At 53.0% G+C, this 15,885-nt stretch overlaps 1 protein-coding gene across 13 annotated transcripts in view; it reads right to left on the minus strand.

The window, feature by feature from the left end:
* The window catches only part of AGPAT5 (1-acylglycerol-3-phosphate O-acyltransferase 5), a 62,133-nt gene extending 48,764 nt beyond the window's left edge, over nucleotides 1-13,369 (minus strand). For all 13 annotated transcript variants that reach the window (XM_081082584.1, XM_081082577.1, XM_081082581.1 and 10 more), the window contains exons 1-2: nucleotides 13,107-13,369; nucleotides 5,515-5,584 (exon numbers count right to left, since the gene is read on the minus strand). In XM_081082584.1, the coding sequence (XP_080938710.1) occupies nucleotides 5,515-5,584; nucleotides 13,107-13,325 (289 nt within the window). In that variant the 5' untranslated portion in view covers nucleotides 13,326-13,369. The remainder of the gene's footprint in view (nucleotides 1-5,514; nucleotides 5,585-13,106) is intronic.
* Between the last annotated feature and the right edge of the window lie 2,516 nt (nucleotides 13,370-15,885).

Here is a 15,885-nt window from a genome sequence, read left to right on the forward strand (position 1 = left end):
GTGTGAAGGTCAAGACCCCCAGGTCTGGACTTGAAAACGATAACCGCACGCGAGGCAGACTTCTCACGTGTACGAATGAACTTGAAAAGAACTGGCGAGCTCTGCGAAAGGAATCTGGTCCTGGGAGAGTGCACAAAGAAGTGAATTAGAGGGGGACGTTTTAAAACACACAAAGCAAAAGGCTGTAGGAAAGAAAAGCCAGTCAGTCAGGGAGTTACCAGAAAGTTCTAGCCAAAGGGCCGTCCCCATCGTTACCGGGGACTCTCCACCGTGCAGGCCCCAGGCAACGCCCGTCCCGACAGAGCAGCCCAGATAGCACTTCGCTGGCTGGAACACTAAAGTTGTCTTTTTGGAAAAATATTCTATCAATTATTATAAATCTCTTTTTTAAACATCAATGTTGAGAGAGAATCATCAATTGGCTGCCTCCTGCACGCCTCCTACTGGGGATCTAGCCCGAAACCTGGGCATGTGCCCTTGACCGGAATCCAACCAGGGACCCTTCAGTCCACAGGCCGACGCTCTATCCACTGAGCCTGGCTAAGGCTATAAATCTCTTTAAATATTCCTTTAACATTTGCAAGTAACTCTTCCACAGTGAGTGAAGAATTACAATGATATGTGTAAGTCTGATTATAGTTCCCTTAAGTGTGACCGGGCTCTGTGTCGGTGGGACACCTACGCTGCAGAACTACCCAGTGTCACCTCTCTACAGAACGTACCTCCTGTCCCTCCCTCGCACTCACACCAAGGAAACAGTCCCCGATAAGCACCCCGCTTGTTCTGACTGCCGGATGTGCGCCCGCTGAGCGAGTCCTGAGCACTGAGCGAGGGTTTGCAGGCTGACGTGCAACCTGGAACCTCGCAGGGTACAGGCCAAAAACAAGGCTCGGCATCTTTTCTTACAACAACTCCTTCCAAAGTCGGGGGAGTGGCTACCGTGCGTTTTTATACTGAACCCTGCGTGTCTACATTATGGTCCAGGACGCCTCTTCCAAGCACTGGAGAGACGGTGTGCGATTTTAAACACACGTCGTGTTTGTAGAGAGCTCTTCTGGGTTATGTGCTTCATCTTTGAAAATGTTAGTGGAAACATTCAAGAACGAATTTAAGTAGTCACAAGACACAAGCTTCATGCCGTCAATTTTTTGTTTTTTAATTCTCATCGGAGTATATGTTTTCATTGATTTTTAGAGAGCGAGGAAGGGAGAGCGAAGCGCAGATTTCGGTGCATGGGACGCTCCAATTAACTGAGCCACACCGACCAGGGCTGTGCCATCAATTCTTGTTCCTCAAATATCTTTTTCACCTTTTCTGTTTATTCTCAATGAGGTTTCAGGAAGGAGGCACTAGACAAGGCTGAGTTATGACAGCTGAGAAGGTAACACATTCCCTTTACAGTCAGTCATGTGCACTTGAGCTCTGACATCATGTAATCAAAACATCAGAAATATGGCCACACGAGAATTCTTCCATGTGACCCAGTCACAGCTGCACCACTGTTTCCCTGAACCTGAGGCCAGCGAGGAGAGGCCGCAGGAAAAGCAAGGGTTCCTGGCGTAGCCACTGTGGCTCAGACGGTCGGTGTTGTCCTGCACTCCAAAAGGAGGCTGGGCTGATATCTGGTCTGGGCACCAGTGTTTCTCTCTCCCTTCCTCTCTAAAAATCAACAAAAACATATACATGTCTGTTTAAAAAGCAAGGTTTCCTCATGTACATTCTGATGTAACGACAGTTCCTAATTCACACGGACGCTGCAGAGTCCAACGCGGCTACACAGGGTGTACTTGCCTGGCTCGGACCCAGCACTGCGCTCATGGTCAATCACCACCACCACCACCACCACCATCACCATCACCATCACCATCATCACCATCACCACCACCATCATCATCACCACCATCACCATCACCATCACCACCACCACCACCACCACCACCATCATCACCACCATCACCATCACCATTATCATCACCATCACCATCACCACCACCATCATCACCATCACCATCATCGTTATCATCACCATCAGCAGCAACAGCATCACCACCATCATCATCACCATCACCATCCTCACCATCATCACCATCAGCAGCAACAGCATCACCATCATCATCTTTAGCATCATCACCACCATCACCATCATCACCACCACCACCACCATCATCACCACCATCACCATCACCATCACCATTATCATTATCATCACCATCACCATCACCACCACCATCGCTATCATCACCATCAGCAGCAACAGCATCACCATCATCATCTTTAGCATCATCACCACCATCACCATCATCACCACCACCACCACCATCATCATCGCTATCATCACCATCAACAGCAACAGCATCACCATCATCACAATCACCATCATCATCTTTAGCATCACCACCATCACCATCATCATCATCATCACCATCGCTCCTGCTGGATCACCACCACCACCACCACCACCATCATCATCATCGCTCCTGCTGGGAAGTGCCCCCACGAGCAGGCACGCTGTGAGATTAGGAGCCAGCCACGTCGGTATTGCCTGGACCTGACCAATACAGGTCAGAGAGGCAGGGAGCTGCCCACCATCACACACCCGACTGCAGAATGGCACAGGGGCCAGGGTCTCTCTGACCCCAAAGCCCACGCCTTCTTATGACCATCTACTCACCATACATGCTGTCAGTCAAGAAAAATGTCACTTAAACCAAGAAAGGGGAGCATATCATGAGATCAACAAGGCCCGTCAGTCACAGACAGTGAAAGAAGGCGGAGAGGAAGGCTTGCAGCCACTCTGCCCTGCTGACCCTGGAGAGGAATAAGGGAGCAGAGACACGAGGGAGGAGTGAGCTCACGGACATTTAACCCTCTGAAAGGCCTGCCAGGAAGACCCGTGTACCCACTGGCCCTGCAGGTGAGCCAGAGAGTCTAGGCTAAACAGCAGCCCAGGGACTTACCTTTCTGCTACTTCAGTTTTAGATACTCAGCTGTGACTCTGAATATCTCAAGAGGGTTTTAAAAAGACACCTTTTTAGACCCACCGGCCAATGGCCCGTCCACAGAAAAGCAGGAGGGGCCTCGGGCACCTAAGACCATATGCAAAGGTTTATGTGCCCTTTTGTTTCTGGGAAAAGGTTTTTGAATCTTCTATCACACAGGGTGAGGCAAAAGTAGGTTTACAGTTGTTAACATGGAAAAGAACACAATCTATAATAATAAAAGCGAAACATGCTAATTAGACCGTACGTCCTTCTGGACAAAGCCAGGGCTGCGAGGGAAGCCCAGGTCCCGGGTGCCAGAAGGAAGCTGGTGCCAGCAGCCGGGGGAAGGAAGGCCCGACTTGAATGAATTCACTTGCACAAATTTCATGCATCGGGCCTCTAGTAAGTAAAAATACAACAACCAACCGGGTCTGGTGTACTCACAACTGCAAGCCTATTTTGCCCCACCTTGTATTCTGACTGAGGCCTGTAATTCTAAAGTAATTTAAAATCACTACTTAGTTTTGTCCCTAAGTTACGTTTTTTTTAAAAGGCATTTAAAAAAGATCCTTCTCAACTCTGATGGCGGGTGGTGCAGGCCTGGCCCCAAAAGGCAGCCTTGGAGGAAGGTGAGGGGTGGGGCGGGTGTGCTGTGAGGTGACTGCACTCAGACTGCCTACCACACCTTCCAGTTCCAAACACAGGAAGTAGTTTAAAAATCTGCTTTCTTCCAAATGCCTCCCAGAAGCCCCCGCTCTAAAGTGAAGTATCCGCAGGGCACGTAGTCAGCGCACAGACACGGCACAGACATGGCAGCGGCTATCATGTGACCATCGTCATCATCACTGCCACCGTCCGGTGCTCAGCGACCACTCCACGCTGGCACCACAGCCACGGCCCCTTACACAGCAGTGTCCCCTCCCCACGTGGAACAAGGAAAGGGGCAGGCAACTTGAACAAGGCACTTTGAGAGAGAACCCTGTTGCACAGAGAAGCACCTCCATAAATGACATGGCCACTAGCTCCACCGGAGGAACGCTGGGCTGTCACGGCTGCCCTGACCCCACAACCCGTCCTATTCAGTTTACGGAACTCCGGTAGAAACAGGCACCGCAACAGGCCCGGGAGGGAAGAGCCCAGTTCTGTCTGGAGAAAGAGTCAAATACAGGACAAAGCAAGGTTCCTTTCTAGGCCAGAGTGAGCAGCAGACCCTGACGCAGGGCGGGGTGCTTAAGTCAAACGTAATGACATCAAATAATCCGAGCCAGTCACACTGACAGCGTTCACTGAATACACAGAGACACTGAAACTCCTGTTGCCAGGCGGGCATGGCTCCGTGGTTGAGCGTCAACCTATGAACCTGGAGGTCACGGTTCGATTCCCGGTCAGGGCACATGCTCATCCCCAGTGTGGGGCGTGCAGGAGGCAGCTGATCCATGATTCTCTCTCATCACTGATGCTTCTGTCTCTCTTTCCCTCTCCCTTCCTCTCTGAAATCAATAAAAATATATATTTAAAAAAATACAAAATCTCCTGTCAACACTTGGTAGTGTCAACACCTGTCCTATAAAACTGAGTGTAATCACTAAGCTAAATTGAGGACAATACATTTCAGCTTCTCTCCCTCTCTTTGCCGTAGCTCTGGCAGAGAGAGGAATACAAGCACTAAGTCGTGAAGAGGCCAGTGGGCAGGGGCACGGCGCGGCGGCCGGCACACAGGCCTTGCGGTTCAGGCCTTATCAGCGGTCAGCTTGCTTTTCGCTTTCGCTCCCGAGCACTAGGTTCTGCAGAGTAAAGATGAAATGTAGGAGCGCCTCGAAGGCAGGCACAGGTCTGAAGGCAACGGGAAGCGGGTGCTCCTGAGCGGAGCTATTTGGAGAGCTGAGGACTGTAGCCAAGGTGCATGTGTTGTCTGGGCGCTGTACCAGCTGATGGGATGCCATCGCTGGGGGAGGAGGTCATGCGTCCTTGCCACTATTTTTTATCATTCTTGTAACTCCGTAACTACTGCAGAATAAAAGCTTAAAGGGTCTAACTGAAAGTCTACGCTGTGCTTCACTGAAGACCCAGTCTTCGGAGGCCTCTGTCGGAGTAAACAGCTGTGGTTAAACCTACACTGGAGTCAGAAGGAACCGCGCCCGTTAGACACGAACATCGTGCTGAGGGCATGTGGCCTCACATACTGAACCCCTTTCTGCAGCTCAACCATCAAAACATAAAACGCACACACCCCGCCACCCACCAGCCCCCTTCCAGACACATCACCTCCAGAAGGAAGACGCACAGACATTAGGGTACTGTTCAAAGAAGTGGGGGAAAGAGAAAACAGCTTATGTACACTCATCAGAGGGAGAGGCAAGACGAGGGAAATTCATAGTAAAACCACAAATACAAGGTCACATATACATCTGCATTAAAAAGTCATGTTTTAACAATAACAAAAAATTTTCATTTAAGTATATAAGAACATTACTCTGAATGTCCATATATTTTCTGTAGAAAAACCTAAGATTCATGCAAATGAAGTACAAACCTGTGCATTGATGATTTGCTAAATATATTATATTTTCCTTGTTTTTTGGCAAATCTCCATATAGCAATATCTACAAGATAAAACAAAAAGAAGCATTACTTTGATATGTTAAAGCATGTACTTATGTAACATACCAAATGGGACCATGCCAACAACTGGCAAACACACGATGTCATGACTATTTCCAATCACGATGAACAAGAATCAGATTTCTCCTGGAGTCTCAGGGGGCAGAGATGGCACGTGTTTAAAGCAGTCAGGAGTGGAACAGGTTAATGGTCATCAAGTGAAAGAAACACATGATTCCTTGTGAGCAAAATACAGCAACATGTGCCGACTGGACGTGTGCGGACATGGCTCACGAGGCACCGCCCTTCCCAGCGCCTCCCTCGCGGAGGAGGGGTGTGCAGTGCGTGGAAGGAGACTGCACGTGCTACCGAAGCGCCGTGTGCGTTAAGACCGGTGCACTCAGAACAGCGGTGTCCGGGACGGCGATTTGCAGATGAGAGGAAGGTGAGTGTTCAGGAAAAGATGAGGCTTTTGACCCTCTGCGTGTCAGGCCTTTGGGTTTCCACCTTTCCTGTGAGGCCCAGGGCACATGAAAGCGTTCACAGCAGTGAAACAGGCAGGACTGCCCTGGCTCCCCTGGCTCCCCTCGCCTGGTGTGCAGGCCCCAGGGCAAACCCGAGGGTGGAGGGAAGGGCTTCCTCCCTGCCCTGCCCCAGTCAGGGCACAGCTCCCAACACTCTCTGGAACTTTCCTATTTCCTTTCCACAGGCACTGCCTCAGGGTGGGCAGAGTGAGGAGGAAGGAGCATGAGGCCAGGGCTGTGGTGTGGCCATCTGGGCGCCTGCCCCTCGTGCCCTGGCTGGCAGGGGCAGCTGGGAGCTGCCTGGTGCAGAAGGTCGGCACCAGTCAGGCCTGCTGGGGCGTCCTGGGCAGCACTGCCTGCACTAGGGTCAGGGGAAGCGTCTGTCGGGGGCTGGTGGGGGGCTGCTGTGCCTGGCTGTGGGGAGACCACCACTTTTATTAACACAAACTGCTTATTGAAAACCAATCGTGGAACAACTCAGAGTGCAGAGCAAGGGCGAGCACCACCCACTGGCCCGCAGCCGGCTTGGTGCTCTCGCCTGTGGAGTCACTTTTCCCAGAAGGGAAGCCGGGCCTTCAGAGGCTGCCACACAGGAAGGTCAGGTCGCAGGGCCTGGACTCCATGTGGTCAGTGCTGGTGCCAGCCCACGGGTGGGCCTGGAGCCTTGTCTGCCAGCGGCTCCCCCTTGAAACTTCGTCCATCTCTCACGAGGAGCTTGAGCAAGGGCCCGCCCTCCACCGCGCTCCCGCCTGGAAATGCACGCACTGCCAGGACCACCTCCCAGGCGTGCTGAGGCAGACAAGACCCTCTGTCTGGAACAGGCCTGGAACATCGAAATCATCGCAGACAATGCGACTGCCCTATTACCCAATAAAGTGAATTTTTAAATTCAAAACTGGGGTAAGTGATTCGCAAATAAGAAAAATAACTCTCCAGTCTACCTTCCTAAAAAAAGGTCTCTGATTAGGTAGACATGCAGCCACAAAGAATTTCAGTTGGAATAAGACTGCATATATAATGTATACTCCATGTTTAAGTATAATCATTTGAAATGCATTTTTCAATGTGCTTCATGCCAATGAAATATGTCACCAGTACCAGCCTCCGGCCGTAATGCATACCCAACCTGCGGTCTTTCCCTGCCCTGTCTGTCCACTGATGAGGGACGTGACGATCCCTCTGCAACAAATGCAAACGCCGCCACTGGCCCAATACCCGTGTGCAAAAGCAGCCACCACGCAGCACCCAGGGGACCTCCCGCTCGGAGGTCTGACCGCGCGCCACCTCTGTCCTGGCACTGCCCTCTGCACGGCGTTGTCCTGGGCATCCACGTGGGCCACCAGGGAGCTGGCAGGCTCCGCGCACCCTCTCAGCGAGTCTCCGGACCATGAGACGTGGTCCCTCAGCTCAGGAGGAGCGCCGGGCAGAGCTGAGCTGACCTGCTCAAGCCGACAGGCAGTGGGGCAGGGAATAGGGGCCACACAGGTTTCTCACGGGGGATCCCAAACTCCTTCAAACGTTACAAACTATCCTCTGCAAAAACTCTGTGTGGGTGTTCACGGCTAGTTCCCACGGGGACACAGAGAAACCGGCCGAGAGCACGGCACAGGTTCAGAACCGCAGCCAGGGCAGTGTCTCCTGGCAAGCAAACAAGGGCTCCCTGTCCTCAGGCTCCCAGAGCCCTCCCTCCACCAGGCCTCTGACCTGCTTCTGAGGGCGGAGTCCTCTCCCTCCTGACCCAGTAAAGAATGTGCCCAGGCTCACTGCACCTGCAGGCCCTGCTGGACCCGCCTCTCCACTAGCCCAGGCCAGTGAGACCCACCCTGTGGGCAGTCCCCCCCCCCCTCCACTAGCCCAGGCCAGCGTCCCTGCAGACTGTGCGGCCCTTTGGCTACAAAGAACAACATCAAGTCCTTCTCCCCTCACTGCCACCTCCAAGGGCTTCCCGTCCTGTGGAAGGAAAACAGGCACGAAATATGTGAATGCTCGCAGTGCTCACGTTAGCTACGTAAAGTGACCCTGACACTGAGATGGGGTGAGGCCAGGACAGGCCGGGTGTCGAGTGGAAGGAAGTAGACAGACAGCAGCACCAAGGCCTCCAGTGGCAGCTGAAACCACGAGTGGAAAGCCTGGCCGGGCCGACCATGTTCACAGGTGCCAGCGAGAGCCTCCCCAGGACACACCCTGCGCGTCCGCCTGCTGGGAGGGTCCACGCAGCCCCCAACACGGTGCAGCCGCTCCCATGACCCAAGCAGGGTCTTGGTCTGTGTCACAGAGCGACACGCACGCTCCCGTTTCAGTGCTGCCTCCTATTCTGACTGCCCACCTTCCTCCAAGTGTAAGTACAACCAATAGCCCCTCACCACTAGCACCGCGGCTGCAGAAAACTGGGCCCCCGCTAGACTGCCTTGGCCCGTGACCACGTGAACTATTGGTGCCTCGGTTCTCGCCGCGGTGAAGAGGGAAGAGGGGTGCTGCCCTGCACAGCGCAGGCCCACTCAGAAGCTGGCTGCCTCCCTGTCCAACCACAGCGCCGCCCGCGGCCTCGCACAGCCTGGCACGCTCCGCGCACCCACCTTCCCTGACTCCGACCACAGACCTTCCCCACTGGCTTCTTCTCAGGCTCCAGGCTCACAACACCGGCTTTCGGAAGCTGCCCAGGCCCCGCCTCCACCTCGAGCTCACAGAGCACACACACAGCCCTTTCCCTGCCATGTCCTGGTCCCCTAGACTGAGCTCCGGAAGGGCAGGGCCTTCCACGTTGGTCGCCCCTGCACCCTGCAGTGTCCAGCGCAGGCCCTGGAACGAGGTGCCCACTCCAGCACTGAAGGAAGGCATGAACGGAGAATGGCTCTCGGGTTCCTCAGTGAGCAGTTGTTACTTAGCTTTGAATGTCTATTAATATCAACCTCTGTTTAAGAAACCATAGTAATAATAAGGAAATATTAAAGGGAAAATTAACTTCTAATTCCATTTAAGAAGAGTCAACTCGCCCAGCCATCGTGGCTCAGTGGTTGAGCATCAACCTATGAACCAGGAGGTCACGGTTCGATTCCCGGTCGGGGACATGCCCGGTTGCAGACTCCATCCCAGTGTGGGGTGTGCAGGAGGCTGCCGATCAATGATTCTCTCTCATCATTGATGTTTCCATCTCTCTCTCCCTCTCCCTTCCTCTCTGAAAGCAATAAAAATATATTTTTTAAAGAAGACTCAACTCTCATTGTATTCAGCTCCACAAAAGTAGACAAATTTACGAGAGAAACAAAGTAAATTATGTATACAGAATCCCTACCACTATTTTACACTCAAAGTAGGTCAGTAGAAAAACTGATTTATTTATATCAAATTTGAAATTTTACTGTGAGTTAGCATTTGGGGAAGAGAGACTTAGCAAACAGAGCCATTAGAACAAAACACATTTTAAAGTAAATTCCAACCGGTTTCAGCAGGGCAGTGGGCGAGAGCATCTGGATTATCCGGGAGGGCCCCACACCTCATGCCAAGGGTCCTTCCACAAGAGGCGGAGGAGAGCTGAGACAGAGAGGAGGAGCCCTGTGACCCCGAGGCAGAGCCTGGAGGATGTGGCCACAAGCCAGGGGATGCCAGCAGCACAAGGAGCTGGAGGAGAGACAGGCTCCTCCCTGGAGCCTCCGGAGGGAGTGAGGCCAACACACACCTCGATCTCCAACATCTGGCCTCCAGAACTGTGAGAAGATAAATTTCTACAGGTTTAAGCCACTAAATTTGAGGTGCTTTCTTATGGCAATCACAGGAACGTAATACAATTACTCACTTAAATCAGGGCTCCCTCAAATAGTAAAAAGGTGTGTTCTAATTGTCAGTGGATCTCAAATCAAGAGATAGATACATAAAGCTTTTAAAATCCCCAAGCAATAAATGGCGAAGGAGGTACCCAGCTGAGTTTCAGTATTAATGAGTTTCTCAAAGAACCTAAAAAGATAAATGAGAAACAGCAATTTTAGCAATAGTGGTTGAAATGTTTCTGTCTCAAAGATGCATGTGAGAGTAAAGGAGTGAAATCAGGAAGGAACAGAATGTTTATCTAAAATCCAGTGGGACCAGGTGCACTGTTGGAAGAAGGGTTACCTGACAAACAGATCATGAGCTTCATGAACCCAATTGTTCTCAGCTTTAAGAATTCCCCAGGCTGCCTGGCCGGTGTGGCTCAGTGGTTGAGTATCAGTCCATGAACCAAGAGGTCACCGGTTTAATTCCCAGTCACGGCACATGCCCGACTGCAGGCTCCATCCCCAGTAGGGGGTGTGCAGGAGGCAGCAGATAGATGTTCCTCTCTCATGTATGTTTCTATCTCTCCATCCTTCTCATTTCCTTTCTCTAAAATAATCAATAAAAACATATTTTAAAAAACAAGCAAAGAGCAAATTTCATGCATAAAAAATACTGTCACAACTATTACAAAGCATTTATTTTTTTATACTCATAATTTAAAAGCATTAAAATGCTATTTTTTAAGAATCTAATTTGAAAATACTTCTGCAATGTATATAATTTAATGGTGAACTTCCTTTCATTAAAAAACTTAAATGAAAGAGTTCACATTCTTTTATACAGAACAAACAAGAGGATCATCACTGGTCTTGCAATGAAAGCTGATGAACAATTCAAGTAAAAAAAAAGTCCCTTAGCAAAACAAGAAAAACAAGCTAAATTTTTTAAAAGATTTTTTATTGATTTCTAGAGACAGAGGAAGAGAGAAAAACATCAATGTGAGAGGAAAACATTGATCAGCTGCCCCCTGCCCCCACTGGGCACTGAGCCCGCAATCTGGGCACGTGCCCTGATCAGGAATCGAACTGGCAACCTTTCAGTGCATGGGACAATATACAGACAACTGAGCCACACAGGCCAGAGCGCAAGCTGAAATTTTAATAGAAACTTTGCAATGACAAAGTCACTGAGGAAAACTATTAGGTAAAAAATAAGGCGACAGACTGTGCATTCTCACATATCCTTTTCCTTTGGGTTTATATTTAAAAAACAGCTATTTTTCCTCTATTGACTTAATCTTGAAGACCCCCAAAAATATCATGTTCTCTGTTACTAACCAACAAGTAACTCCCTGCCAAAAAATAATGCATGGACAAGAAAACCCTCGGGCCTACGTTTTCATTAAATGTCCATAACCTGCATTTCATGGCCAGTGGGCACTGAGTTCTAGGATTCCTACAAAACTTCATCAAGGGACCCACATTTATAAAAGGATGTCTGATGGCCATGAAGTATAATTCAAAATTTAAATTTTTTACAAAGCCATGTGCTAAGAACTCCAAAATAAATTGGAGGTCTATACTTAACAGGGCATGGGGTAAAATACTCAATTTCAGAATCACTCTGAAATTTTACAATTGCTTTTTTATTTTTACTTTTTTTTCAAGGCCACCAAAAACTTTGGTTGCCCGCCCCCCCCGCCCCCCAAAATGGGAGAGATTACAATTGCTTTTTAAAAATAAGAAACTTGCTAAAGACAAAGTACTTCAATGGTATGTTGTACATTATATTGCATGGAACATATTCCATTCTTTTTTTTTAAATATATTTTTTAATTAATTTCAGAGAGGATGGAAGAGGGAGAGAGAGAGAGAAACATCCACGATGAGAGAGAATCACTGATTGGCTGCCTCCTGCACGCTCCCCACTGGGGACCCAGCCTGCAAGCCCGGCATGCGCCCCTGACCGGAATCGAACCTGGGACCCTTTGGTCCGCAGAGCAACGCTCTACCACTGAGCCAAACCAGCCAGGGCATATTCCATTCTTTGAACAAAAATAAAATAACCAGGTACAGACTAATTTTTCTAAAAGGTAACTGACTCTGTCCTATGCTCTGAGTCCAGGCCAGCTGTCGTCTGATGTGAAATCTAACGCTGACTCAGGATAAAACCACGCATCCAGGTAAATGTGAAGAGCGCGGGGGAAGCGACGGACCTGCACCAGCGCGTTCCCTGAGGCCCACTGTACAACCAAGTATCGGGAACTCCTTCTCTGGAAGAGCGATCCTCCTCCCGGCAGACGGAGATGCTGGTTTGAACGGAGACCCCCCAAAACCACCGCCCACAATCGGGGCAAACGCAAGTCCTCAGGGAGCCGACAGCAGTTCACAAAGTCTAGACCAGCGGTGCTCAGCCTGGGCTGCACATTAGAATCACCTGGGAATCTTGTTAAAATCCCGACTCCTGGGCCTCGTTCCGCTCGAGAACCACTGGTCACAGTAGCTGCCGACGGACAACAGGATGGACCCTGTGGCCCTCAATGGCGAGAAGACAGGACAATGCCCTCCGCTGCCCTCCATGCCAAACCGAGAGGTGGGGGCAAAGGGAGTAACTGCATAAAGTAATAACCAAGAACCAAACTGTTCGCGAACTGGGAGATAAAATGAAAATGCACAATTGTTACTCTGTCTGAGACTTCGGAGAACTAGAGAAAGGGGCCCTTCTGCTTCTGTTTGTTGCACACATTTATCTACAAGTCCAACCTCAGCAGAGAAAGAAACAAACAGAAAGAAAGTAACCAGACAAAAAAAAAAGAAAGAAAAAGAGCAGCCACGCAAGAAGCCCGGACAGGCGGCAGCACCTCCCGGGGCGCCCGCAGCAGCCACTGCGCCCAGCTCCCCGCTCCCCGCGCGGGGCCCAGGCGAGCAGAGCGGCGCTTCTGGTGCCAACGGGACACCCTGTCCCGGGAGGGTCCCCGCTCCCCAAGCGGACCAGTGGGTTTACACAGCGCCCCCTTCTCACCGACCCCTGCACCCTTCTCGCCAACCTCTGCACCCCCTTCTCGCGCCAAACGCCCCGAACCCGACCTCTCGCCCTACTTCCACGTTCATGTGCACCCGCCGCGCGAGGCACCACGAGGGCGGGGGACCGGAAGGGGGCAGGCGGGCGGCGGGTCCCAGCGGCGGCTCGGAGGGCCCCGGGTCTCCCAGGCCGGTGCCCGCGCCGCGCCCCGCCCCGCCCGCCCGCTCACCTGCACGCCCGTGTAGTTCTCGAAGAAGAAGAGCACCATGCTCTGGTAGACGCAGTACAGCCGGTCGTCCACCGCCTGGTAGACGCGCGCGGGCAGGCAGGCGGACAGCAGGCGCCAGGCGCCCCAGGCCAGCAGGTAGGTGGGCGCCGAGCCCAGCATCACGGCGGCCGGCAGCACGGAGCGCAGCGAGTACAGGTGCAGCACCAGCGACAGCAGCATCGCGGCGGCTGGGGCCCGACTGCGCCGCCGCGCCGCCCGCCCGGCCGCCCGGCCGCCCGGCCCCCGCCCGCGGCCAATCGCCGGGCCGGCCCCGGCCCCGCCGCCGCCCCCGCCCCGCCCCGGGCCTCCCGCCGCCCCGGAGACGCCCCGCCGCGTCCGCTCGGGCCTCCGCCCCCAGCCGCATGGGCCGCGCCGCCGCCGGAGGGCGGGCGGGAGGGCGGTGCGGGGCCGCGGACGCGGGCCCTGCGGGCTGGCAGCTCCGGCGCGCTCACCCCCCGTGACCCTGCCCGTCACCCGGCGCCCTGTCGGGGCGGGGCTCCGCGTCTACAACAAGACTTCTGATTGGCTGCCCGTTCCACGGTCCCGGCGGAGGGCGGGATCCTGGGCAACAACACGACTCCCGATTGGCTAAGGGCGGTGACGGTTGCCGTGCACCTGCTTGCGGTCTCCGGCCTCCGCGCATGCTCCGGGGCTCCGCCGGGTCGGGGGCGGCTTTGATGTCTGTGAGGGGCCTCGCGGCGGTGCGGCCGGGACTCAAGGGCTTTGCAGGTGGAGGGCGACGGGCTGACCCCTGACCCTCGGACTGGCGGGCAGGGCTGCGGCTGCGGGGTGAGCGTAGGTCCCGGCGGCCGCGCCTCTGCCGGGAGGGGGGGGGGGGCGCCTTACGCGGGAGGCACTTTCCGGTGAGAGTCCGTCGGGCCGGGGCGGCTGCGTGGAGCGTCCGCACGGATCGTGACGGTGACGGTGACCGGAGCACGGGGATCGCTCGGAGCCGGTGTTGGCAGGTACGGCGACCGCGGGAGCGTCACACAGACTAAGGGCCTTGGGTTCGATTCCCAGGCAAAGGCATTGCAGGAGCCGCCGGCTCTGTGTGTCTCAGCGTGTTTCCCTTCCCCCCTCCCCCTCCCCCTCCCCCTCCCCCCTCCCCCTCCCCCCTCCCCCTCCCCCCTCCCCCCTCCCCCCAAGCAATCGGAGGAGGTGGGGGAGGGGGAGGGGAGGGGGAGAAGGGGGAGGGGGAAGAGGAGGAAGGGGGAGGGGGACGGGGAGGAGGGGGTCGGGGAGGACAGCGGCAGCCTGTACCCAAGGCAGTGTGTCCCCCGAGGCCGGCGTGTCCGCGAGGGAGGCGTGTGCCTGAAGGCAGTGTGCACCCGAGGGAGGGGCGTACTTGGACCGGCCCAGGGGGCGCTGAGTGGGCCGCACAGCTGTTTTTCACCCAGACGCCCCCTAAAAGAATGCCGTGTGCTTCCCACACACATTTTTAAGTTAACATCTAAAATTAAAAGGAATAAATTCTGATAAGTTGTACATGACATTTTCAAATAAAGTGGTGACAGATCTTTTAAATGGACCCCTTGGGTTCTAAATACCATGATGATTTAATACCCACAATCATCCATTAAAAATACTCAAGATTTTTACCAGTTAGAATTTAAATTAGTTCTTTTTCTTTTTGGAAACATTTTCATTCCATAGAATGTACCTCAATGGAGTATCCTTTTTCCTTGAGTCTTTTATTGAACAGACTCTTTCATCAAGGTTCTCAGAGTTGGAATTTCTTCTGGATTGAGCTCTTTCTGTTGTTAGCAATATGATTGAATCCGTATATATCACAAAATCTGATATGTGATGACTGTAAATAAAGGATAAATTTTCCTTGAAACGTCTGTGTTAATAGTGCCTTAATTAAAGAAATTGTCTAGTTGTCTCTTGGTGTCCTCAGAATTATCACCCCTGTCCTCCTGGGATCACACCACACCTCCTGGGATCACCCCTGTCCTCCTGGGATCACACCTGACCTCCTGGGATCACACCTGACCTGGGATCACCCCTGTCCTCCTGGGATCACCCCTGACCTCCTGGGATCACACCTGACCTCCTGGGATCACACCTGTCCCCCTGGGATCACCCCTGTCCTCCTGGGATCACCCCTGACCTCCTGGGATCACCCCTGACCTCCTGGGATCACCCCTGTCCTCCTGGGATCACCCCTGTCCTCCGGGTGTCACATTTGTCCTCCATGCAGTGAGATGTAGTATGACATGGGGGGGCCCAGTGAGAGGGGCCATTGACAAATGCAATGTGGGTCCAGACCCAGGAGTCTCCCGGGCAGATCAGTTCTAGAAAAATCTGAAAATTGGGTCCCTTAAAACTCCTTGTGGCCACCCCATTACTTATTTCCAAGGATCCCTGTGGCCCAGTTTGAAGATTCTGGCAGACAAAGGAAGGGGATGGAGATGATGGGAGCTGAGTTGGGAAGGAAGTGGGCGGGAACCAGAGGACAGCAGGGTCTCATGGGACATGCAAGTGGCTTTGGACTTGATCCCAAGGTCCTGGGAAGCTACTAAAAGGCTGCAAGGAGGGGAGTGACATGATTAAAGGCGATTTTTTATAAAAGGAGAGCAGATGGGAGCCGTGTGGGGGCTGGTACTCGAGCACCAGCTGGGGTGCTGGTGCCTGGATGACGGGCCAGTGCATTCCTCATGCCCAGCCCCCGGCAGCAGGTGGCCTGGCCTGATGCAGGCAGGTGGCCTGGTCCCTGAGCCTCCCTGCATGAGCCCGA

Source organism: Myotis nattereri, assembly GCF_964212035.1.
Source record: "Myotis nattereri genome assembly, chromosome: 2".
Lineage (NCBI taxonomy): Eukaryota > Metazoa > Chordata > Mammalia > Chiroptera > Vespertilionidae > Myotis > Myotis nattereri.